This window comes from Engystomops pustulosus, chromosome 8 (genome assembly GCF_040894005.1).
Source record: "Engystomops pustulosus chromosome 8, aEngPut4.maternal, whole genome shotgun sequence".
Lineage (NCBI taxonomy): Eukaryota > Metazoa > Chordata > Amphibia > Anura > Leptodactylidae > Engystomops > Engystomops pustulosus.
The window spans coordinates 105,750,934-105,777,663 of record NC_092418.1 but is presented as its reverse complement, the minus strand read 5'-3'; the positions used below and the strand labels follow the sequence as shown (position 1 = coordinate 105,777,663).

The 26,730-nt window shown below is 48.8% G+C and overlaps 1 protein-coding gene across 1 annotated transcript in view; it reads right to left on the bottom strand.

The window, feature by feature from the left end:
• Positions 1–20,298: 20,298 nt before the first annotated feature.
• Positions 20,299–26,730, bottom strand: part of EN1 (engrailed homeobox 1) — a 30,363-nt gene continuing 23,931 nt past the window's right edge. Inside the window, exon 3 of the mRNA XM_072122178.1 lies at positions 20,299–20,782. Coding sequence (XP_071978279.1) covers positions 20,466–20,782 — 317 coding nt within the window. The 3' untranslated portion in view covers positions 20,299–20,465. The remainder of the gene's footprint in view (positions 20,783–26,730) is intronic.

Here is a 26,730-nt window from a genome sequence, read left to right as displayed (position 1 = left end):
ATCCCACCTATGAACATGTAGAAAGACCCATCAGAGCCACCATTGGCATCAGGAGATGGAAGGAGAACATCATGTATGACGATCATGTAAGGAACCAACATGGAACCACGATGATACACAATGCTCTCTAGAAAACTTACTGCTCCACCTCCCTAAAGTGTCTGCTACCTCTATCCTAGCACATAGGGCAGTGCACATTCATGTACACAGCGCCCTCTCACCCTGGGGTCAGTATAACAGGTGCCGCAGATGCCCACTAGGTTTCTCACATCTGGTCATTATTGTCCTACCAGGGACCACACAGTCTGGAGTGCATGTGTGGATGACAAATTAAAATACTTACAGTCTGTAAAATACTGGGATGGTCTGAAGAGAAATGACTCACTAGTCACTGCCCATTATGTGTCTTACCTCTGCTTGCTGTCAGTGAATGGTTTCTTTCATAGTTTACAACAAGAGCTCATAATCCCATGATGGACCCTGCAAACCTCATAGATGGTAGCTACACCAGAGCCCACAGGACCTGCAGATGATAGACCTTCTCCTGCCTTACATGAAGATTCCAGTGAGCGGCCGTCATAGTCTGACATGGAGCTCCCTCTGCACCCTACACTGAGGAGAAATAGGGAATATAATTCAAAGCAAGAGCCGAGGACGGAGAGGCCTAAACATCCTATCAGAGGTCACAGGCCATCAGCCGCTGCTCCAAAACCCATCCGAGCTGCACCAATTCTCTGGAATGCACTATCCTGGACTATTAGACTAATACCCTACATCCAAAGCTTCACATGTGCCTCTATAACCCATGTCTTCTTGCAGAACATTCCACCCTGCATGTAACTTCACTTTATTTTCTCTAATGATTTCTCCTCCCATTTATGTCCCTCATCACCTGATATCATTATACAGGGTACTCTGCAGAATATTGCACCTCCCTTCATGTTATTATTGATAGCCGCTGGTGACTGGTTCATTCAGCATCTAAGTATATATTTATCCCGGGCCATCGTAACTTGTGCCTGTCCAAATAAGGAACTGATAAAAATGAATAAACCCTCTATGAAGATGGTAAGATAATAGGAATAGATCTGCCCTCGTGCCCACAGCCGTGCCCACCTGGTGTAGAGATGAGCCATAGACCAAGGAAAGGAACTCGAATAGAAGCTTCTTAACATCAGCAGGCCGGGAGGGGACTTTCGTTAAATAATATTCTCTACATATTAGAGTTGAATATAAAGAATTGACGTCCAATGTTACTGTATTGGGTTTGTTAATTAACGTATTATATAAACGGTAGATCCACAAGGTGCCAGGTGTTACTTGTGATACAACCAATTCCAGATATAATTGGACGTCCTGGTGCTTTATTTCCATTTTTATGAATCTTGGGAAGAAGATAAAACTTCGACATAGAAGGGGATGGCTTCTTCCTTAATAATAATTTTTCATTTAACGACTCCATCTAATATTTGCTTTACAGACTTCTGTATGACAGGGGCAGGATTTACTTCTATTTCTTTGTAATAATAAGAATCGGCCAAAATGGTAAAAGAGTCTTCATAGTATAAATAGGACTGGATGACAAGATGAGGAAAACAAGGTTGTCTGTAGTAGTAATAGTGAGTGATTTCATATTTCACATGGCAGAGCTGTGGGCACGAGGACAACCCTTGCATATGCCAATTCCTATTATCTTACCATCATTACAGACAGTTCATTCACTTTTATTCATTTTTTACATTGGTGACCTATTCCCGATTTGGAGAAACACAACTACTATTTACATCACACAGTCTCCGCTATTATATAACCTTATATATCACACAGCTCAGCTTCTCCACTATCATATAACCTTATATATCACACAGATCAGCTTCTCTTCTATCATATAACCTTATATATCACACAGATCAGCTTCTCTTCTATCATATAACCCTATATATCACAAAGCAAAGCTTCTCTCTTCTATCACAGTGACCAATCAATCTTTATTATTTTTTACAGTTAAACATATGTGATATAAATAGTTCTACCCTACGCATTTTATGTGGAATAAACTTATTGCTACACTATTATGTGCTGTCCTGCCTCTCCTGGACATTGTACACTAAGCCTCCATGGTGTCCGGCCTCTCCTGGACATTGCACACTAAGACCCAATAGTGTCCTGTCTCTCCTGGACATTGTACACTGAGCCTCTATGCTGTACTGTCTCTCCTGGACATTGTACACTAAGCCTCCATGGTGTCCTGTCTCTCCTGGACATTGTACACTGAGCCTCTATGGTGTCCTGCCTCTCCTGGACATTGTACACTAAGACCCAATGGTGTCCTGTCTCTCCTGGACATTGTACACTAAGCCTCCATGGTGTCCGGCCTCTCCTGGACATTGTACACTAAGCCTCCTTGGTGTCCTGCCTCTCCTGGACATTGTACACTAAGCCTCTATGGTGTCCTGCCTCTCCTGGACATTGTACACTAAGCCTCCATGGTGCCCGGCCTCTCCTGGACATTGTACACTAAGCCTCCATGGTGTCCTGTCTCTCCTGGACATTGTACACTAAGCCTCCATGCTGTACTGTCTCTCCTGGACATTGTACACTAAGCCTCCATGGTGTCCTGCCTCTCCTGGACATTGTACACTAAGCCTCCATGGTGTCCGGCCTCTCCTGGACATTGTACACTAAGCCTCCATGGTGTCCTGCCTCTCCTGGACATTGTACACTAAGCCTCCATGGTGTCCTGCCTCTCCTGGACATTGTACACTAAGCCTCCATGGTGTCCTGCCTCTCCTGGACATTGTACACTAAGCCTCCATGGTGTCCTGCCTCTCCTGGGCATTGTACACTAAGCCTCCATGGTGTCCTGTCTCTCCTGGACATTGTACACTAAGCCTCCATCGTGCCCGGCCTCTCCTGGACATTGTACACTAAGCCTCCATGGTGTCCTGTCTCTCCTGGACATTGTACACTAAGCCTCCATGGTGCCCGGCCTCTCCTGGACATTGTACACTAAGACCCAATAGTGTCCTGTCTCTCCTGGACATTGTACACTGAGCCTCCATGGTGTCCTGTCTCTCCTGGACATTGTACACTAAGCCTCCATGGTGTCCGGCCTCTACTGGACATTGTACACTAAGCCTCCATGGTGTTCTGCCTCTCCTGGACATTGTACACTAAGCCTCCATGGTGTCCGGCCTCTCCTGGACATTGTACACTAAGCCTCCATGGTGTCCGGCCTCTCCTGGACATTGTACACTAAGCCTCCATGGTGTCCTGCCTCTCCTGGACATTGTACACTAAGCCTCCATGGTGTCCTGTCTCTCCTGGACATTGTACACTAAGCCTCCATGGTGCCCGGCCTCTCCTGGACATTGTACACTAAGACCCAATAGTGTCCTGTCTCTCCTGGACATTGTACACTGAGCCTCCATGGTGTCCTGTCTCTCCTGGACACTGTACACTAAGCCTCCATGGTGTCCGGCCTCTACTGGACATTGTACACTAAGCCTCCATGGTGTTCTGCCTCTCCTGGACATTGTACACTAAGACCCAATAGTGTCCTGTCTCTCCTGGACATTGTACACTAAGCCTCCATGGTGTCCGGCCTCTCCTGGACATTGTACACTAAGCCTCCTTGGTGTCCTGCCTCTCCTGGACATTGTACACTAAGCCTCCATGGTGTCCTGCCTCTCCTGGACATTGTACACTAAGACCCAATGGTGTCCTGCCTCTCCTGGACATTGTACACTAAGCCTCCATGGTGTCCGGCCTCTACTGGACATTGTACACTAAGCCTCCATGGTGTCCTGTCTCTCCTGGACATTGTACACTAAGCCTCCATGGTGTCCTGCCTCTCCTGGACATAGTACACTAAGCCTCCATGGTGTCCTGCCTCTCCTGGACATTGTACACTAAGCCTCTATGGTGTCTGGCCTCTCCTGAACATTGTACACTAAGCCTCCATGGTGTCCTGTCTCTCCTGGACATTGTACACTAAGCCTCCATGGTGTCCTGTCTCTCCTGGACATTGTACACTAAGCCTCCATGGTGTCCTGTCTCTCCTGGACATTGTACACTAAGCCTCCATGGTGTCCGGCCTCTCCTGGACATTGTACACTAAGCCTCCATGGTGTCCGGCCTCTCCTGGACATTGTACACTAAGCCTCCATGGTGTCCGGCCTCTCCTGGACATTGTACACTAAGCCTCCATGGTGTCCTGCCTCTCCTGGACATTGTACACTAAGCCTCCATGGTGTCCGGCCTCTCCTGGACATTGTACACTAAGCCTCCATGGTGTCCAGCCTCTCCTGGACATTGTACACTAAGCCTCCATGGTGTCCGGCCTCTCCTGGACATTGTACACTAAGCCTCCATGGTGTCCTGCCTCTCCTGGACATTGTACACTAAGCCTCCATGGTGTCCTGCCTCTCCTGGACATTGTACACTAAGCCTCCATGTTGTCCTGTCTCTCCTGTACATTGTACACTAAGCCTCCATGGTGTCCTGTCTCTCCTGGACATTGTACACTAAACCTCCATGGTGTCCTGTCTCTCCTGGACATTGTACACTAAGCCTCCATGGTGTCCGGCCTCTCCTGGACATTGTACACTAAGCCTCCATGGTGTCCTGTCTCTCCTGGACATTGTACACTAAGCCTCCATGGTGTCCTGCCTCTCCTGGACATTGTACACTAAGCCTCCATGGTGTCCGGCCTCTCCTGGACATTGTACACTAAGCCTCCATGGTGTCCTGCCTCCTGGACATTGTACACTAAGCCTCCATGGTGTCCTTCCTCTCCTGGACATTGTACACTAAGCCTCCATGGTGTCCGGCCTCTCCTGGACATTGTACACTAAGCCTCCATGGTGTCCTGTCTCTCCTGGACATTGTACACTAAGCCTCCATGGTGTCCGGCCTCTCCTGGACATTGTACACTAAGCCTCCATGGTGTCCTGTCTCTCCTGAACATTGTACACTAAGCCTCCATGGTGTCCGGCCTCTCCTGGACATTGTACACTAAGCCTCCATGGTGTCCTGCCTCTCCTGGACATTGTACACTAAGCCTCCATGGTGTCCTGCCTCTCCTGGACATTGTACACTAAGCCTCCATGGTGTCCGGCCTCTCCTGGACATTGTACACTAAGCCTCCATGGTGTCCAGCCTCTCCTGGACATTGTACACTAAGCCTCCATGGTGTCCGGCCTCTCCTGGACATTGTACACTAAGGGCCACATTTATCACTTTTGTGCGCCTAAGTGTAGTAGTTGCGCCTAAATTCGGGCGCACTGTTTTGCCAGAATTATCACATAGCTACAACCATCTGTGATAAGTATATTTTCTGCCTCTCATTAATCACTTTACTTTAACACAGTTTAGGCGCAGTTTAGGCGCAATGTTAGATTCAGGCACTTACATGTGATCCTGCTACAAGCTCCTCTCTGCTTCTCCCACAGCCCAGAATGAAGATAACACTCACAGCAGCACCCAGGTGTGTGACACCCAGCACCCAGTGACCTCCTCAGCAGCACCCAGGTGTGTGACACCCAGCACCCAGTGACCTCCTCAGCAGCACCCAGGTGTGTGACACCCAGCACCCAGTGACCTCCTCAGCAGTGGCTTCTCCTGGAGGGGATCCCCTAGTGCTGGTCTCCTGCTGCACCCCTGTAATTCTGCACAATATCCCCCTCAGACACTGTGCAGAATTACATGGGGGACACTTGTCTGTAGTATCTGCAAAATTCTGCAAGCTTCTGCAAACTTGTGCAAACTTCTCTTCTGTGAGCTCAGGTTTTGCAGAATATTTTGTAAATAGAAGGTGATGAACTGTAAATAGAGTCTGCAGCTCCTGTCTGTAATGTATCTAATTGTATCTATTATATGCTCCAGTGTCTGGCTGAGCTCTGCTGCTAGAAATGAGCTGTTCTGCAAAGGGGCTCAGTGCTTTCTTCTCAGATAACGCCACCTTCGGGCTGGAGTGTTTTTGCGCCCGTTTTTGCGCCTAAATGCAAAAGTCGCACGTGATGAATATCATTAGGCGCAGCAAAACATCTGGAATTGAACGATAGATGAGGGAAAGGTGGTTATTTTTGCTGCGCGGCTAATTTGACGTTTAATCGCAAAAACGGTGCGCCTAAACGAAAAGGCGCAAAAACAACAGAAAAAACAAGTGATAAATGTGGCCCCAAGCCTTAATGGGGTCCGACCTCTCCTGGACATTGTACACTAAACCTCCATGGTGTCCTGCCTCTCCTGGACATTGTACACTAAGCCTCCATGGTGTCCAGCCTCTCCTGGACATTGTACACTAAGCCTCCATGGTGTCCTGCCTCTCCTGGACATTGTACACTAAGCCTCCATGGTGTCCTGCCTCTCCTGGACATTGTACACTAAGCCTCCATGGTGTCCTGTCTCTCCTGGACATTGTACACTAAGCCTCCATGGTGTCCTGCCTCTCCTGGACATTGTACACTAAGCCTCCATGGTGTCCGGCCTCTCCTGGACATTGTATATTACTGTCCACCTTTGAGCTTTGACTGTAGAACAGTATAACCTAGTCCTAGTGGATCTAATATTTTACTACATTCACTGAGATTCTGCCCAATGGGCCAGATGTATCATTTGTTTTATTTGGTTGCACCAAACTAGGGTGCATCAAAAATAACCATGTTACCTATCAAGATGTTTTGCTGCTCCCACTAATGATTCGTCGACTTTCATTTAGGCACAATTTTTGTGCAAAATCATTCCAGCCTGAAGAAGAAAACACTGAGCTCTTATGCAGAGCCGTGTATAACCTGTATGGTACAGCAGCAGAGCAGTGTATCCCCTGTATAGTACAGCAGCAGAGCAGTGTATCCCCTGTATAGTACAGCAGCAGAGCAGTGTATCCCCTGTATAGTACAGCAGCAGAGCAGTGTACCCCCTGTATAGTACAGCAGCAGAGCAGTGTATCCCCTGTATAGTACAGCAGCAGAGCAGTGTATCACCTGTATAGTACACCAGCAGAGCGGTGTATCCCCTGTATGGTACAGCAGCAGAGCAGTGTATCCCCTGTATAGTACAGCAGCAGAGCAGTGTATCTCCTGTATAGTACAGCAGCAGAGCAGTGTATCCCCTGTATAGTACAGCAGCAGAGCAGTGTATCCCCTGTATAGTACAGCAGCAGAGCCGTGTATAACCTGTATAGTACAGCAGCAGAGCAGTGTATCCCCTGTATAGTACAGCAGCAGAGCAGTGTATCCCCTGTATAGTACAGCAGCAGATCAGTGTATCCCCTGTATAGTACAGCAGCAGAGCAGTGTATCCCCTGTATAGTACAGCAGCAGAACAGTGTATCTCCTGTATAGTACAGCAGCAGAGCAGTGTATCCCCTGTATAGTACAACAGCAGAGCAGTGTATCCCCTGTATAGTACAGCAGCAGAGCAGTGTATCCCCTGTATAGTACAGCAGCAGAGCAGTGTATCCCCTGTATAGTACAGCAGCAGAGCAGTGTATCCCCTGTATAGTACAGCAGCAGAGCAGTGTATCCCCTGTATAGCATAGCAGCAGAACAGTGTATCCCCTGTATAGCACAGCAGCAGAGCAGTGTATCCCCTGTATAGCAAAGTAGCAGAGCAGTGTATCCCCTGTATAGTACAGCAGCATAGCAGTGTATCCCCTGTATAGTACAGCAGCAGAGCAGTGTATCCCCTGTATAGTACAGCAGCAGAGCAGTGTATCCCCTGTATAGTACAGCAGCAGAGCAGTGTATCCCCTGTATAGTACAGCAGCAGAGCAGTGTATCTCCTGTATAGTACAGCAGCAGAGCAGTTTATCCCCCTGTATATTACAGCAGCAGAGCAGTGTATCCCCTGTATAGTACAGCAGCAGAGCAGTGTATCCCCTGTATAGTACAGCAGCAGAGCAGTGTATCTCCTGTATAGTACAGCAGCAGAGCAGTGTATCTCCTGTATAGTACAGCAGCAGAGCAGTTTATCCCCCTGTATATTACAGCAGCAGAGCAGTGTATCCCCTGTATAGTACAGCAGCAGAGCAGTGTATCCCCCGTATAGAAGAGCAGCAGAGCAGTGTATCCCCCGTATAGAAGAGCAGCAGAGCAGTGTATCCCCCGTATAGAAGAGCAGCAGAGCAGTGTATCCCCCGTATAGTAGAGCAGCAGAGCAGTGTATCCCCTGTATAGTAGAGCAGCAGAGCAGTGTATCCCCTGTATAGTACAGCAGCAGAGCAGTGTATCCCCTGTATAATACAGCGGCAGAGCGGTGTATCCCCTGTATAGCACAGCGGCAGAGCTTTGTATCCCCTGTATAGCATAGCAACAGAGCAGTGTATCCCCTGTATAGTACAGCAGCAGAGCAGTGTATCCCCTGTATAGCATAGCGGCAGAGCAGTGTATCCCCTGTATAAGACATGTGGCAGAGCAGTGTATCCCCTGTATAGCATAGCGGCAGAGCAGTGCATCCCCTGTGTAAGACATGTGGCAGAGCAGTGTATCCCCTGTATAGTACAGCGGCAGAGCTCAGCCAGTGTTTACACTACGTGTAGCCTCTGTTTACAGTTCATGACCTTCTATTTACAAACAATCTGCAAAAGCAGCATCTCAGCGCAGGATATAAGAGAAGTGTGTGGGAGCTGCAGAGAGGACGGTAGTGATGGGAATTACAGCTCTTCCTAGTGACTCATTAGGCTCCACTCAATAAGAAGAGCAGGCTCTTGTGGTTCCTGAACAGCTCCCTATTAAATATATAATAGGGAGCCGAAGGCCAGTCAATCACCTCATGCCACTCCAGGATGGAGAAATTCTTTAAAGGGGTTTTCCCATGAAACAAAATTCTCGAATTTCAATCCCCTTGTAATGTTAACACAATAAAGATCATTTGTAACCCTTTACTTCACAATTTTACGATGTTTCATTACTGTTTTAGCTCCTATCACTCCCTAGGATGGTCAGTGCAAAATTCTAGGCTGTGGGCGGGGACTCTCTAACCAGTGTGGGAAATGGGACCCTTCAGACAGACTTGTTGTCTGGCACAAATTCACATCCAGGCAGGTTTATCCAAATAAAAGTCCAAAGATTTATTTAACACAGTCCAACAAGAACTCAAGAAGCTTTCTTCAGCATAAAACCAAAATATAGGGGGTCATTTACTAAGGGCCTGATTCACGTTTTCCCGACGTGTTACCCAAATATTTCCAATTTGCGCCAATTTTTCTTGAATTGCCCGTGTTTTTGGTGCACACGATCGGATTGTAGCGCATCGGCCCCGGCATGCACGCAACGGAAATTGGGGGACGTGGGCGAACGAAAAACCGCCGGATTCTTAGAAACCGCTGAATGAAAAAAAAAAAAGTGTTGCTGGACAAGCGTTTACATTCACCAAGTATAGGTTCGTAAACTCCGGCGGACTTCAGCGCAGCAGCGACACCTGGTGGGCGTCGGAGGAACTGCCTTAGTGAATGGCCAGAAGACCCGAATCGACCGCAGAGAACGCACCGCTGGATCGCGAATGGACCGGGTAAGTAAATCTGCCCCATAATGTCCTTAGTTTCAGGGTAGCAGTACAAAAGGAATAGTCCAACAATGGCTTTCACCCAGCTTTTCAGGCTTTTGCTCGCGCTGTGTAGTCCAGGACCCAGCACCTTTTTCCTCTGTCCATTTGCTCCTCAACAATCTGAACACACACACCTGCAGCTAAAGGGTCAGGTATATAACAGGTCATGGAGTATGAAGAGGAGTTGTCAAGGCAGGAACTGTGGAGCATCTAAACCATGGATCTAAAGTCCAGTTACAAAACCATGGCCCCTATAACATGAAAACCAGGAGCCTTAAAGGGACATACTGCCCATCTATCACTCTACCAAGTGATGGTTTACACCAGACACATTGGGGCAGATTTACTTACCTGGTCCTGTCGCGATCCAGCAGCGCTGCTGCGCTGAAGTCCGTCGGAGTTCGCTGGAGTTCACGATCCGTTGCTGGGTGCAGGTAAGCACGTGTCAAGCGACACTTTTTTTTTAAACACCGCGTTTTTTCCGAATCCGTCAGGTTTTCTGATGGCCACGCCCCCCCCATTTCCGTGGCGTGCATGCCGGCGCCGATGTGCCACAATCCGATCGCGTGCACCGAAAACCCAGGGCAATTCAGGTAAAATCGGCGAAAAATGGTAATATTCGGGTAAACCAACGGAAAAATGCGATTCGGGCCCTTAGTAAATGACACCCCTTATGATCCCTGTAGTTCTGTGAGCTGACAATGTGGTTAGATTATCAGGGTCCAGGGTTATATACACTTTCATCTGGCTTCTGAACATTGTACTAGTATCTGACATGTAGAAAGAGAGATTAGACAGATCAGTGATAAAATGAGATCCAAGAGATGCCTATTGCACACAATGTCAAGCCTCCTACATCTCTGCTATTCCACAACACACAACATAAATTATGGATTTTCTGTTAATAACTGTGAATTAGAGATTGGGGCACATTTACTCACCCGTCCGGAGGAGTCCACCGTAAGTGCATTGTCCGACGATCATGCACTGTGCCGCGATTCACGTAGATCGTGCGCCTGATATCCTGCATGTGTCACTTCCCCACTCAGGTCCGACGGAGTTCACCCTCCTGGTGCATGGAAGTGCTTGATCTTGCGACTCAATTTGAAAGTTAAATCACACGCTTTATCCGAATCAGTTGGATCGTCCAATGGCACATCCCCTGATTTCTGACGTATGAAATCCATCGCAGTTGCGAAAAAATTCCATTGCGTTAAATACCTGTCACAGCTATGCAAAACCTGAAAACGTCGGAAAGTGTGACAAAAGTGCAGCCGCGAACCCTTCGTAAATAAGCCCCATTGTGTTATTTTGTTATCCTGAGTGTTTTTAAGAAACTTGTGTTCTTGAGAATACCCGTTTAAGTTTATAGATTGAAAAGCAGTGGATCAGAGCAGGTTGGACCCCAATGTTCTGAAAATGGGACTTATGTGACTGGACACCAAGAGAAGGCGGAGATACTCAGGTTTTTTTTAAATCTCTGTTTATACAATAAAAGAAAAAACGTGGGTGGTGCAAGTGCTGAGGATCTGGTGGGGGTGGTGCCAGTGCTGAGGATCTGGTGGGGGTGGTGCCAGTGCTGTGGTTCTGGTGATGTGGTGCCAGTGCTGGGGATCTGGTGAGGGTCTGGAGTAGGAGCCAGTTCTGTCGATCTGTTGTTGGTGCTAAGGATCTGTTGCAGGTGGCGTTAGAGCTGAAAATCTGGTGAGGGTGGTGCCACTGCTGATTATCTGGTGAGGGTGGCGCCAGTGCTGAGGATCTGGTGTGGACGGCACCAGCGCTTAGCATCTGGTGAGGGTGGTGCCAGTGCTCAGGATCTGGTAAAAGTGGTGCCAGTGCTGAGGATCTGGTGAGGGTGGTTCCAGTGCTGAGGATCTGGTGAAGGTGGTGCCGGTGCTGAGGATCTGGTGAGGGTGGTGCCAGTGCTGAGGATCTGGTGAAGGTGGTGCCAGTGCTGAGGATTTGGTGTTGGTGGTGCCAGTGCTGAGGATCTGGTGAAGGTGGTGCCAGTGCTGAGGATCTGGTGAAGGTGTGCCAGTGCTGAGGATCTGGTGAAGGTGGTGCCGGTGCTGAGGATCTGGTGAGGGTGGTGCCAGTGCTGAGGATCTGGTGAAGGTGGTGCCAGTGCTGAGGATTTGGTGTTGGTGGTGCCAGTGCTGTGCTGTGTATATAGTATCTCCATATAACTACAGAAAACCTGCTGTGGATATAGTATCACAAGGCATTAAGCTGTGTAGTGTAATACAGTCTATGGAGGATGGGAGTAGTACAAGCTGTGTAGTGTAATACAGACTATGGAGGATGGGAGTCATACAAGCTGTGTAGTGTAATACAGACTATGGAGGATGGGAGTCATACAAGCTGTGTAGTGTAATACAGTCAATGGAGGATGGGAGTAGTACAAGCCGTGTAGTGTAGTACAGTCTATGGAGGATGAGGGGAGTAGTACAAGCTGTGTAGTGTAATACAGTCTATGGAGGATGAGGGGAGTAGTACAAGCTGTGTAGTGTAGTACAGTCTATGGAGGATGAGGGGAGTAGTACAAGCTGTGTAGTGTAATACAGTCTATGGAGGATGGGAGTAGTACAAGCGGTGTAGTACAGTCTATGGTGGATGAGGGGAGTAGTACAAGCTGTGTAGTGTAATACAATATGGAGGATGGGAGTAGTAGTACAAGCTGTGTAGTGTAATACAGTCTATGGGACAAGCAAAAAATGGGGTAAGGTATTTACACTATGAAAGGTAGACACATCTAGTAAAGTATAGAAGAGAAAAGCAGATGTGTATATGGACAAAAAATCTTTATTAAAGAAAGAGGCACAGGTTAAAAACAATTAAAAAACCCTATCTGGGTATACAATCAAAGAACTCCCCAAGCAATAGCGGTGTATTAACTCCGAGTAAGGGTAATGTATTGAGCTGGGCAAGCAGACGAGTAGATGATAAGTATACACATAACCCAGTATGATAGGAGTGTGAGTAAAGTAGAGAGAGCTGCAGCCCAACATACAAGATATAAACACAGTAAGATAGAGTACATTACTGTATGTGCAAGACCTGGGGAGAGTGGATGGCCCCATGCGTATCCCCGTCTCGCGGGCTTCGTCATGGGATGCCTGTGTATTGCGCATTCTAAGGGCCCGATTCGCGTTTTCCCGACGTGTTACCTGAATATTTCCGATTTGCGCCGATTTTCCCTCAATTGCCCCGGGATTTTGGCGCACGCGATCGGATTGTGGCGCGTCGGCGCCGGCATGCACGCGATGGAAATCGGGGGCGTGGCAGAACGAAAACCCGACGGATTCGGAAAAACCACCGCATTTAAAAAAAAAAAGTGTCGCGAAAAAATATATAGACATATTCATGCTCGATAGACGATAGACTACAGACCCAGAGTAAACATTATATTTCATAAAACACCATGTTATCAACCATATTGCAAGACCCTAGACCAGTGATGGCGAACCTTTTAGAGACCGAGTGCCCAAACTACAACCAAGACCTACTTATTTATCGCAAAGTGCCAACATAGAAATTTAATTTGTGATTTATACTCCCTGCTCTGTTCCAATTTTCATTGATACCAGCCCCTGAGGACACCAATAAAGCAGAAAATAGAAGAAATTTGGATGATCATTGTAGCTTCCCTCCACGGTCCCATAAACAGGAAGAATTGTCAGGGTCGGAGCAGGAGCCACAATGATAATCCAGATCCATTCCACTCCTCCAGTAGTCCCAGGTAGCACTGTCACAAATAGCTCTGTGCACAGCAAGTTCTGGGCTGCCTGGGACTGCAGGAAGATACCTGGAGTCATCTCTGGTGATGGCCTGAGTGCCCACAGAAAGGGCTCTGAGTGCCACCTCTGGCACCCGTGCCATAGGTTAGCCACCAGTGCCCTAGACCTTTAACAAACTCAAATGCAAAGTTAGTACGGTTATACGAAAGTTCCCCATCCTATTCATTACTCAATATTATGAGCAATAAGAAAAAATGGGGAAAAAGGAAATAAAAGAATATTTATGTCCCTAAGTTATACAATTCATGCTAAACGCTATTATAATGCAAACAACAACACATATAAAGATCACCAGATCCCCAGCACTGGCACCACATCACCAGATCCACAGCACTGGCACCACCCCCACCAGATCCTCAGCACTTGCACCACCCCCACCAGATCCTCAGCACTTGCACCACCCACGTTTTTTCTTTTATTGTATAAACAGAGATTTAAAAAAAACCTGAGTATCTCCGCCTTCTCTTGGTGTCCAGTCACATAAGTCCCATTTTCAGAACATTGGGGTCCAACCTGCTCTGATCCACTGCTTTTCAATCTATAAACTTAAACTGGTATTCTCAAGAAGACAAGTTTCTTAAAAACACTCAGGATAACAAAATAACACAATGGGGGTCATTTACTAAGGGCCCGATTCGCGTTTTCCCGACGTGTTACCCGAATATTTCCGATTTGCGCCGATTGTACCTGAATTGCCCCGGGATTGTGTCGCACGCGATCGGATTGTGGCGCATCGGCGCCGGCATGCGCGCGACGGAAATCGGGGGGCGTGGCCGAACGAAAACCCGACGTATTCGGAAAAACCGCCGCATTTAAAAACCGAAAAAGTGTCGCTTGGTGACCGCTTACCTTCACCTGGTCCGAGGTGGTGCATTCCGGCGCGTGGAGATGATTTTCAGCGCAGCAGCGCCACCTGGTGGACGGCGGAGGAACTGCCTTCATGAATCCCGGCCGGACCCGAATCCAGAGTAGAGAACGCGCCGCTGGATCGCGAATGGGCCGGGTAAGTAAATTTGCCCCAAAGTGTCTATTGCTCAATAAAACAACACAGAACAGGCAGCACAAATAACGGCGCATCTAAAGTGTCTCCAGTGTCTAACAAAATAACCTGGAATCAAACGACGAAAATGACAGCACAAATATAACTGCGCTTCTAAAGTGTCAAGTGCTATAAAAACCACCATGAAAAAGAAAGTATCAAGTACTATTGAAAGAAATAATACGTAGCTAAAAGGAACGGCGCGTATGACTGTGTCACACCAGAGCAGCAAGGGAACAGATCTTACCTTATAGCAATTATAATACAAAACATACGTAGCTATAAATGACTTTAGGGGTATTTAAGGGCACTATGCGCAATACACTGGCAACCCCTGACGAAGCCCACAAGACGGGCTCTTGCACATACAGTAATGTACTCTATCTTACTGTGTTTATATCTTGTATGTTGGGCTGCAGCTCTCTCTACTTTACTCACACTCCTATCATACTGGGTTATGTGTATACTTATCATCTACTCGTCTGCTTGCCCAGCTCAATACATTACCCTTACTCGGAGTTAATACATCGCTATTGCTTGGGGAGTTCTTTGATTGTATACCCAGATAGGGTTTTTTAATTGTTTTTAACCTGTGCCTCTTTCTTTAATAAAGATTTTTTGTCCATATACACATCTGCTTTTCTCTCAGGGCCGGTGCTATGGGTAGGCAAAGTGGGCAATTGAAAGGGGAGACTCTCTTCTTTCAACTGAATCTTGAATTGTGTTTCTAGGTGCCAGGGATCCAGAGATATTCAGGTTTAAAGTGAGAATATCAGGTGCCATTTTTATATATAAAAATCACTCCCGACAGCAGTTTAACAGTTAATATCTCCGTTCTATATCTCTCTTTATCAGTTAATATCTCTCTCTCTTCTACTGTATTTATCTCTCATATCCATCTCCTGTATATTTCATCTACTTTAAAGTTCTGCATCTAGAAATCTCTATCATCTTTAATATTTATCTTCTATCATAATAATTATAATTAATAATTCTTTATTTATATAGCGCACACAGATTCCGCAGAGCTGCACAGAGCTTCCCAAATCAGTCCCTGTCCCCAATGGGGCTCACAATCTAATGAGCCTAGCAGTAATTTTTGTGGGAGGAAACCGGAGGATCCGGAGGAAACCCACGCAAACACAGAGAGAACTTACAAAATCTTTGCAGATGTTGACCAGCGCTACAAGGCTGTAGTGCTAACCACTGCACCCCCGTGCTTCCCATCAATCTCCCTATCATCTATCTATCTCCTATAAAATTCTCCCATATTATAGTTTGTTTTACCATACTAAAGGGAGCCTCTTGTTGACTGTGACTGGTCATAAAATAGTTTTATGTTTAGGCCCCACAGTTTACAGTCTATGGAGGATACAAGTAATAGATTCATGTGACTTAGACACTTTTACTTACCCGGTCCAGTCGCGATCCAGCGTCGTGTTCTCCGACGCTGATTCGGGTCTGCCGGGATTCACTAAGGTCCGTGCGCCCGATGTCCACCAGGTGTCGCTGCTGCGTCGAGGTCCGCTGAAGTTCACCAGAGTTCACCTTCTATTTCTTGGTGCAGGTAAGTGTGTGTCAAGCTACACTTTTTTTTTTTTTTTAAATTCCGCAGTTTTTCCAAATCCGTCGTTTTCCGACTGCCACGCCCCTGACTTCCGTCGCATGCAAGCCGGCGCCGATGTGCCACAATCCAATCGCGTGCAGAATTTGGCGCAAATCGGTAATATTCGGGAATCCCGACAAAAAAAGCGAATGACCCCCGGAGTGTTTGGAGTCCACTTGGCAAATGAGGTTCAATCTGGATACATGTAAGATTCTGCACCTGGGGGCTGATAATCCACATGTAACATATGTTCTTGGGAAAATAAATCTGGGAGAGTCCCTTGTTGAGACGGACCTGGGTGACTAGTAGATCATAGATTAAATAACAGCACAATGTCAATGAGCTGCCTCTAAAGCCAGCAAGATCTTGTCGTGTCCCGAGGTCTGGACTCCCGGGATAGGTATGTAATATTACCACTATACACGGCATTGGTCCTGCCTCACCTGGAATATGCCCTCAAGTTCTGGGCACCGGTCCATAAAAAAGAAACCCTGGAGCCGGAGAGCGTTCAATGTGGACTCACAGCAATGAGAAGGGGTACAGAGGGTCTCAGTTATGAGGAAAGAACAACTAGATCTATTTAGTCTGGAAAAGAGACAACTACGAGGGTACATGACTAATTTATATAAATATATTAAAATATTGTGGAAAGATGTTTCAGATTAAATCAAATAAAAAGACAAGGTGGAAAGTCTGCGTCTGGAGAAAACAAGGTTTAATCACCAGAGGCGACACAAGGCTTCTTTACTATGAGAACTGTCAATATGTGGTATAGCCGAGCTTAAGCGCTGGTCACAGCAGGAACAGCAGAGAGCTCAGGAGCAGAGAACAACAGGGACAGTGGAGAGCTCAGGAGCATAGCACAGCAGGAACAGCAGAGAGCTCAGGAGCAGACCACAGCAGGGATAGCAGAGTGCTCAAGAGCAGAGTACATCAGGGACAGCAGAGGGCTCAGGAGCAGAGCACAGCAGGGACAGCAGAGAGCTCAGGAGCAGAACACAGCAGGGACAACAGAGAGCTTAGGAGCAGATCACAGCAGGGACAGCAGAGTTCAGGAGCAGAACACACCAGGAACAGTACAGAGCACAGGCACTGGTCACAGTAGGGACAGCAGAGAGCTCAGGAGCAGAACACAGCAGGGACAACAGAGCTTAGGAGCAGATCACAGCATGGACAACAGAGTTCAGGAGCAGAGCACAGCAGGGACAGTACAGAGCACAGGCACTGGTCACAGTAGGGACAACAGAGAGCTGAGGAGCAGAGCACAGCAGGGACTGCAGAGAGCTAGGGAGCACAGCACAGCAGGGACAGCAGAGAGCTCAGGAGCACAGCACAGCAGGGACAGCAGAGAGCTCGGGACCAGAGCACACTAGGGACAGCAGAGGGCTCTAGAGCAGAGCACAACAGGAACTGCAGAGAGCTCAGGAGCAAAGCACAGCAGGGACAGCAGAGAGCTCGGGGGCAGAGCACAGCAGGGACAGCAGAGAGCTCAGGAGCAGAGCACAGCAGGGACAGTACAAAGCACAGGCACTGGTCACAGTAGGGACAGCAGAGAGCTGAGGAGCAGAGCACAGCAGGGACATCAGAGAGCTCAGGAGCATGGAACAGCAGGGACAGTAGAGAGCTCAGGAGCACAGCAGGGACAGCAGAGGGCTCAAGAGCAGAGCACAGCAGGGACAGCAGAGAGCTCGGGAGCAGAGCACAGTAGGGACAGCAGAGAGTTCGGGACCAGAGCACACTAGGGACAGCAGAGGGCTCTAGAGCAGAGCACAGCAGGGACTGCAGAGAGCTCAGAAGCAAAGCACAGCAGGGACAGTACACAGCACAGGCACTGGTCACAGTAGGAACAGCAGAGAGCTAAGGAACAGAGCACAGCAGGAACATTAGAGAGCTCAGGAGCACAGCATATCAAGGACAGCAGAGAGCTTAGGAGCAGAGCACAGCAGGGACAGCAGAGAGCTCGAGAGCAGAGCACAGCAGGGACAGCAGAGAGCTCGGGAGCAGAGCCTAGTAGGGACAGCAGAGAGCTCGGGAGCAGAGCACATCACGGACAGCAGAGCGCTTAGGAGCACAGCAGGGACAGCAGAGAGCTCAGAAGCACAGCAGGGGCAGCAGAGAGCTCAGGAGAACAGCAGGGACAGCAGAGAGCTCAAGAGCTGAGAGCTTGGGACCAGAGCACAGCATGGACAGCAGAGGGCTCGGGAGCAGAGCACAGCAGGGACAGCAGAGAGCTCGAGAGCAGAGCACAGCAGGGACAGTAGAGGGGTTGGGAGAAGGGACAGTAGAGGGCTCAGAAGCAGAGCACAGCAGAGAGTTCGGGAGCAGAGCACAGCAGAGAGTTCAGGAGCAGAGCACAGCAGGGACAACAGAGAGTTCAGGAGCAGAGCACAGCACGGACAGCAGAGAGCTGAGAAGCATAGCACAGAAGGGACATCGGAGAGCTCAGGAGCATAGCACATCACGGACAGCGGAGAGCTCAGGAGCACAGCAGGGACAGCAGAGAACTCAGAAGCACAGCAGGGACAGCAGAGAGCTCAGGAGCACAGCAGGGACAGCAGAGAGCTCAAGAGCAGAGCACAGCAGGGAGAGCAGAGAGCTCGGGACCAGAGTACAGCAGGGATAGCAGAGGGCTCGGGATCAGAGCACAGCAGGGACAGCAGAGAGCTCGAGATCAGAGCACAGCAGGGACAGCAGAGGGCTCGGGAGCAGAGCACAGCAGGTACAGCAGAGAGCTCGAGAGCAGAGCACAGCAGGGACAGCAGAGGGCTCGGGAGCAGAGCACAGCAGGGACAGCAGAGGGCTCAGGAGAAGGGACAGCAGAGAGGTCGAGAGGAGAGCACAGTAGGGACAGCAGAGAGCTCGAGAGCAGAGGACAGCAGAGGGCTCTGGAGCAGAGCACATCAGGGACAGCAGAGGACTCAGGAGCAGAGCACAGCAGGGATTGCAGAGAGTTCAGGAGCAAAGCACAACAAGGATAGCAGAGGCCTTTAAGAAGGGTATAGATGCCTTTTTACATCTACATATTGATATATGCTATATAGAATTGTTTCCCTAAGTCCCTTCCTCATCCACCCTTCCTTTTCTTGGTTGAACTTGATGGACATGTGTCTTTTTTTTACCCATATGAGACTAGGGGAGAAGAGTATTATCCAGCAGGGAGAGGAGAGTGTGACTGGGAAAAGATAGACCGTCAGACTGTGGCGAGTAGAGTGCTGCAGAGAGAGGAGAGACCAGCAGAGTGTGGCAGGGAGAGAAGAGACTGTGGGGAGAGTACCGTGGTGATGTGGATGGTGAGAGGAGAGTACGGTGGGGTGAACAAAGATGAGGAGAGTGTGGTTTGGAGAGGAGAGACGAGTAGAGAGCGGCAGTGAGAGCAGAGATGAATAGAGTGCAGCAGTAAGAAGAGTGATGAGGAGAGTGCGGCAGTGGGAGGAGAGGTGAGGAGAGTGCGGCAGTGGAAGGAGAGATGAGGAGAGTGCTGCAGTGGGAAGAGAGTGCGGCAGTGGGAGGAGAGATGAGGAGAGTGCGTCAGTGGGAGGAGAGATGAGGAGAGTGCGGCAGTGGGAGGAGAGTGCGGCAGTGGAAGGAGAGAGGAGAGTGCTGCAGTGAGAAGAGAGATGAGGAGAGTGCGGCAGTGGGAGGAGAGATGAGGAGAGTGTGGCAGTGGGAGGAGAGTGCAACAGTGGGAGGAGAGATGAGGAGAGTGCGGCAGTAAGAAGAGAGATGAGGAGATTGCGGCAGTAAGAAGAGAGATGAGGAGAGTGCGGCAGTGGGAGGAGAGATGAGGAGAGTGCGGCAGTGGGAGGTGAGAAGAAAGTGCGGCAGTGAGAAGAGAGATGAGGAGAGTGCGGCAGTGGGAGGAGAGAGGAGAGTGCGGCAGTGAGAAGAGAGATGAAGAGAGTGTGGCAGTAAGAAGAGAGATGAGGAGAGTGCGGCAGTAAGAAGAGAGATGAGGAGAGTGTGGCAGTGGGAGGAGAGATGAGGAGAGTGTGGCAGTGGGAGGAGAGATGAGGAGAGTGCGGCAGTGGGAGGAGAGATGAGGAGTGCGGCAGTGAGAAGAGAGATGAGGAGAGTGCGGCAGTAAGAAGAGTGATGAGGAGAGTGCGGCAGTGGGAGGAGAGAGGAGAGTGCGGCAGTGAGAAGAGAGATGAGGAAAGTGCGGCAGTAAGAAGAGAGATGAGTAGAGTGCGGCAGTGGGAGGAGAGATGAGGAGAGTGGGGCAGTGGGAGGAGAGATGAAGCGAGTGCGGCAGTAAGGAGATGAGGACACTTCGGCAGTGAGACAGGTCTGTTTTGGAATATTCACTTTATTATAAAATAAATTACAGCCTCCAATAACCTCCAGACGCAATCTCATTATCGTCATCATAATAAAATCTTTGGCTTGAAAGGACAGTTCTGCGCCCCCAGGTGGAGGGGCTGTGGGGGTCCTGACCTCAGTCTATACAGGGTCTCCCTCTCACCCTGTAGCCCTCCTAGTCGCTGTCCTCCTTGTCCTGCACTGTGGTCGTGGAGTGGTTGTACAGACCTTGCGCCATTAGGTGCAGCGCTAGTCCGTTCTTTAGGCCTGTTGCCTTCTTGATCTTGGCCCGCTTGTTCTGGAACCAGATCTTAATCTGGGACTCATTGAGGTTGAGCTCTTGGGCCAAGGTTTGACGCCGCTGCTCTGTGATGTAGCGATTGGCCTGGAACTCGGCCTTGAGTCGCTGCAGCTGCTCCGCGGTGAAGGCTGTGCGTGGCCTCTTGTCCTCCTTCTCACTCTTCTTCTTCTTCAGCTTCCGAGTGCGGGGTCCTGAAATGTAGAAGAGGGTACACAGATTAGTAAGGGCTGCAATAAAGAAGATGGGGCACAGATTAATGGGGGGGCTACAATATAGAAGAGGGTGCACAGATTAATGGGGGACTGCAATATAGAAGAGGGGGCACTGATTAATGGGGGCTACAATATAGAAGAGGGTGCACAGATTAGTAAGGGCTGCAATAAAGAAGAGGGGGCACAGATTAATGGGGGGGGCTACAATATAGAAGAGGGTGCACAGACTAATGGGGGGCTGCAATATAGAAGAGGGGGCACTGATTAACGGGGGCTACTATATAGAAGAGGGGGCACTGATTAATGGGGGGGCTCCAATATAGAAGAGGGGGCACTGATTAATGGGGGCTACTATATAGAAGAGGGGGCACTGATTAATGGGGGGGGCTCCAATATAGAAGAGGGCACACAGATTAATGGGGGGCTGCAATATAGAAGAGGGGCACTGATTAATGGGGACACTGCAATATAGAAGAGGGGACACTGATTAATGGGGGGCTGCAATATAGAAGAGGAGGCACTGATTAATGGGAGGCTACAATATAGAAAAGGGGGCACTGATTAATGGGGGGCTATAATTTAGAAGAGGGGCACAGATTAATGCGGGAGCTGTATTATAGAAGAGCGACACTGATTAATGGGGGCTGCAATGTAGAAGAGGGGGCACTGATTAATGGGGGGGGCTACAATATAGCAGATGGGCACTGATTAATAGGGGGCTACAATATAGAAGAGGGGGCACTGATTAATGGGGGGGCTACAATATAGAAGAGGGAGCACTGATTAATTGGGGGCTGCAATATAGAAGAGGGGGCACTGATTAATTGGGGGCTACAATATAGAAGAGGGAGCACTGATTAATTGGGGGCTACAATATAGAAGAGGGAGCACTGATTAATGGGGGGGCTACAATATAGAAGAGGGGGCACTGATTATTAGGGGGGCTAAAATATAAAAGAGGGGCACTGATTTATATAATAATAATTCTTAGATGCTTGCATTCTTGGTTTGCTTAGCATAATATTCTGACAAGTATGCTGCAGTTATACATTGAATGGATATAACACCACACTCTCTTCTCTTCTACAGGTAAATATCTCTGATTGCTGAATCCATTTTCACCCATCTACTGTGTCTTTAAATCCAATCTGACTTTCTGCCATGGTATATATCTGTTAATTGCCCTAGTATTGCATGTGTCTGTTTCTTTCTGTAACATTTGACCCTTTTCTGTCCTACCTGATTTAATGTTCATTTATGCCCCTCAATGAGTTTGTTTTTCTCTGTTCAGAACTTGATCCACAAGTGTTAAGTCTCCTAGATTCATCGTTTTACGAGCTAAATAAGGGCCTGGTCTCTTGTCTTCTCTGGGTATAAATTTAGGTGTTAGTATAGGGGGCTACAATATAGAAGAGGGGGCATTGATTAATGGGGGACTGCAATATAATAATGATAATGAATCACGGCCCTGACCCCCCGCTACACCATAATCCACACCCCTGACGCCCGCTATATTATGATCCACAGCCCTGACCCCTTCTATATGATTATCCACAGCCCTGACTCCGGCTATACCATGATCCAAAGACGTGACCCCTGACTATACCATAATCAAAAGCCCTGAACCCGGCAATAACATGATCCACCATAATCCATAATCCACAGCCCTGACCCCTGCTATATGATTATCCACAGCCCTGACTCCAGCTATACCATGATCCAAAGCCATGACTCCAACTATACCATAATCCACAGTCCTGAACCCGGCAATACCATGATCCACCATAATCCACAGCCCTGAACGGCAATACCATAATCCACAGCCTTGACTCCTGCTATACCATTATATACAGCCCTGACCCAACTATACCATAATCCACAGCACTGACCCTGTCTATACCACGATCCACAGCTATTATTCTGGCTATACCATAATCCACAGGCCTGACCCCAGCTTTACCATGATCCACAGCCATGACTCCTACTATACCATGATGCACTGCACTGACACCAGCTATACCATAATCCACAGCCCTGACCTCTGCTATACCATGACCCACAGCACTTACCCTGGATATACCATGATGCGCAGCGCTGACCCCGGATATACCATAATCCACAGTCTTTACCCCTGCTATATCATAATCCACAGCAATGATCCCGGCTCTACCATGATCCACTGCACTGACTCCATCTATACCATGATCCACAGTCCTAACCCCAGCTATACCATAATACACAACACTGACTCCGGCTATTCCATGATTCACAGCCCTGACCCCTGATATACCATAATCCACAGACCCAACCCTGTCTAAACCACAATCCACAGCTCTTATTATGAATATACCATAATCCACAGGCCTGAACGCGGCTATACCATGATTCACAGCCCTGACACCTGATATACCATAATCCACAGAACTGACCCTGTCTAAACCACAATCCACAGCTATTATTCTCGCTATACCATAATCCACAGGCCTGACCCTGGCTTTACCATGATCCACAGCCCTGACCCCTGCTATACCATGATCCACAGCCCTGACCCCAGCTATACCATGATCCACAGCCCTGACCCCGGCTATACCATGATCCACAGCCCTGACCCCGGGTATACCATAATCCACAGTCTTTACCCCTGCTATATCATAATCCACAGCAATGATCCCGGCTCTACCATGATCCACTGCACTGACTCCATCTATACCATGATCCACAGTCCTAACCCCAGCTATACCATAATACACAACACTGACTCCGGCTATTCCATGATTCACAGCCCTGACCCCTGATATACCATAATCCACAGACCCAACCCTGTCTAAACCACAATCCACAGCTCTTATTATGAATATACCATAATCCACAGGCCTGAACGCGGCTATACCATGATTCACAGCCCTGACACCTGATATACCATAATCCACAGAACTGACCCTGTCTAAACCACAATCCACAGCTATTATTCTGGCTATACCATAATCCACAGGCGTGACCCTGGCTTTACCATGATCCACAGCCCTGACCCCTGCTATACCATGATCCACAGCCCTGACCCCAGCTATACCATGATCCACAGCCCTGACCCCGGCTATACCATGATCCACAGCCCTGACCCCGGGTATACCATGATCCAAAGCATGACCTCTGCTATACTATGATCCAAAGCATGACACCGTCTATACCATGATCCACAGCCCTGACCCCGGCTATACCATGATCCAAAGCATGACCCCTGCTATACCTTGATCCACAGCTCTGAGCCAGGTATAGCACGATCCAAAGCAAGACCCCTGTTATATCATCCACAGCACTGACTCTGGCTATATCATGATGCAGAGCCCTGACCCCGGATACACCATAACCCACAGTCCTGACCCTGTCTAAACCACGATCCACAGCTATCATTCTGGCTATACCACAATCCACAGGCTTGATCCCAGATATACAATGATCCACAGCCCTGACCCAGGGTATACCATGATACAAAGCACGACACCTGCTAGACCATGATCCACAGCCCTGACCCCGGGTATACCATGATCCACAGCCCAGACGTTGGATATACCATAATCCATAGCCCTGACCCCTGCTATACCATGATGCAGAACCCTCACCCCTGCTATACGATAATCCACAGCCCTAAACCCGCTATTCCATGATCCACAGCCCTGACTTTGGCTATACTACGATCCACAGCCCTGACCTCAACTATACCACAATCCACATCCTTGATCCGGGATATACCATGATGCACAGCCCTGACCCCATCTATACCATAATCCACAGCTCTGACGCTGTCTATACTATAATCCACAGCCCTGACCCCGACTATACCATAATCCACAGCCCTGACCTTGGCTATACTACCATCCACAGCCCTGACCCCGACTATACCATGATTCGCAGCAATGACCCTGGCTATGCCATAATCCACAGCACTGGCATCAGCTATACCATGATCCGTAGCCCTGACCCCTGCTATACCGTAATCCACAGCATTGACCCTGTCTAAGCCACAATCCACAGCTGTTATTCTGGCTATACCATAATCCACAGGCCTGACTCCGGCTTTACCATGATCTACAGCCCTGACCCCTGCTATATCATTATATACAGCCCTGACGCCAGCTATACCATAATCCACAGCACTGGCCCCAGCTATACCATGATCCGTAGCCCTGACCCCTGCTATACCGTAATCCACAGCATTGACCCCAGCTATACCATAATCAACAGCCCTGACCCTGGCTATACCCATAACCATAAACCACAGCACTGACCCCGGCTATACCCTGATTCACAGCCCTGACCCCGATTATACCATAATCCACAGCCCTGACCCTGTCTAAGCCACAATCCACAGCTGTTATTCTGGCTATACCATAATCCACAGGCCTGACTCCGGCTTTACCATGATCTACAGCCCTGACCCCTGCTATATCATTATATACAGCCCTGACGCCAGCTATACCATAATCCACAGCACTGGCCCCAGCTATACCATGATCCGTAGCCCTGACCCCTGCTATACCGTAATCCACAGCATTGACCCCAGCTATACCATAATCAACAGCCCTGACCCTGGCTATACCCATAACCATAAACCACAGCACTGACCCCGGCTATACCCTGATTCACAGCCCTGACCCCGACTATACCATAATCCACAGCCCTGACCCTGTCTAAGCCACAATTCACAGCTGTTATTCTGGCTATACCATAATCCACAGGCCTGACTCCGGCTTTACCATGATCTACAGCCCTGACCCCTGCTATATCATTATATACAGCCCTGACGCCAGCTATACCATGATCCACAGCACTGACCCCGGCTATACCATGATCCAAAGTATGACCCCTACTATACCATGATCCAAAGTATGACCCCTGCTATACCATGATCCACAGCACTGACCATGGGTATAACACGATCCAAAGCATGACACCTGCTATACCATAATAACAGCACTGACTTTGGCTATATCATGATGCAGAGCCCTGACTCGGATACACCATAACCTGGCCGCGTCTAAACCACGATCCACAGCTATTATTCTGGCTATACCATGATCCACAGACTTGACCCCGGCTATACTATGATCCACAGCCCTGACCCCGGGTATACCTTGATCCACACACTTGACCCCGGCTATACCATGATCCACAGCCCTGACCCCTGGTATACCCTGATCCAAAGCACGCTGCCTGCTATACCATAATCCACAGCCCTGATCACGGGTATATCATGATCCACAGCCCTGACGTTTGCTATACCATAATCCGCAGCCCTGACCCCTGCTATACCATGATGCAAAACCCTCACTCCTGCTATACGATAATCCACAGCCCTGACCCTGTCTATACCATGATCCACAGCCCTGACCCCGGCTATACCATAATCCACAGCCCTGACCTCAGCTATATCATAATCCACAGCCCTGATCCCATCTATTCCATAATCCACAGCCCTGACCCCAACTATACCATAATCCACAGCCCTGATCCTGGGTACACCATGACCCACAGCACTGACCCCGGATATACCATGATGCACAGCCCTACCCCATCTATACCATAATCCACAGCCCTGACCCCATCTATACCACAATCCACAGCCCTTACCTCGGCTATACTATGATCCACAGCCCTGACCCCCGGTTATAACATGATCCGCAGCAATGACCCTGGCTATACCATAATCCACAGCACTGACCACAGCTATACCATAATCTACAGCCCTGACCCCGACTATACCATAACCATAATCCACTGCACTGATCCTGGCTATACCATGATGCAGCGCCCTGACCCCGGATATACCATAATCCACAGCCCTGACCCTGTCTATGCCGCTATCCACAACCCTGACCCCAGATATACCATAATCCATAGCACTGACCCCAGGTATACCATGATCCACA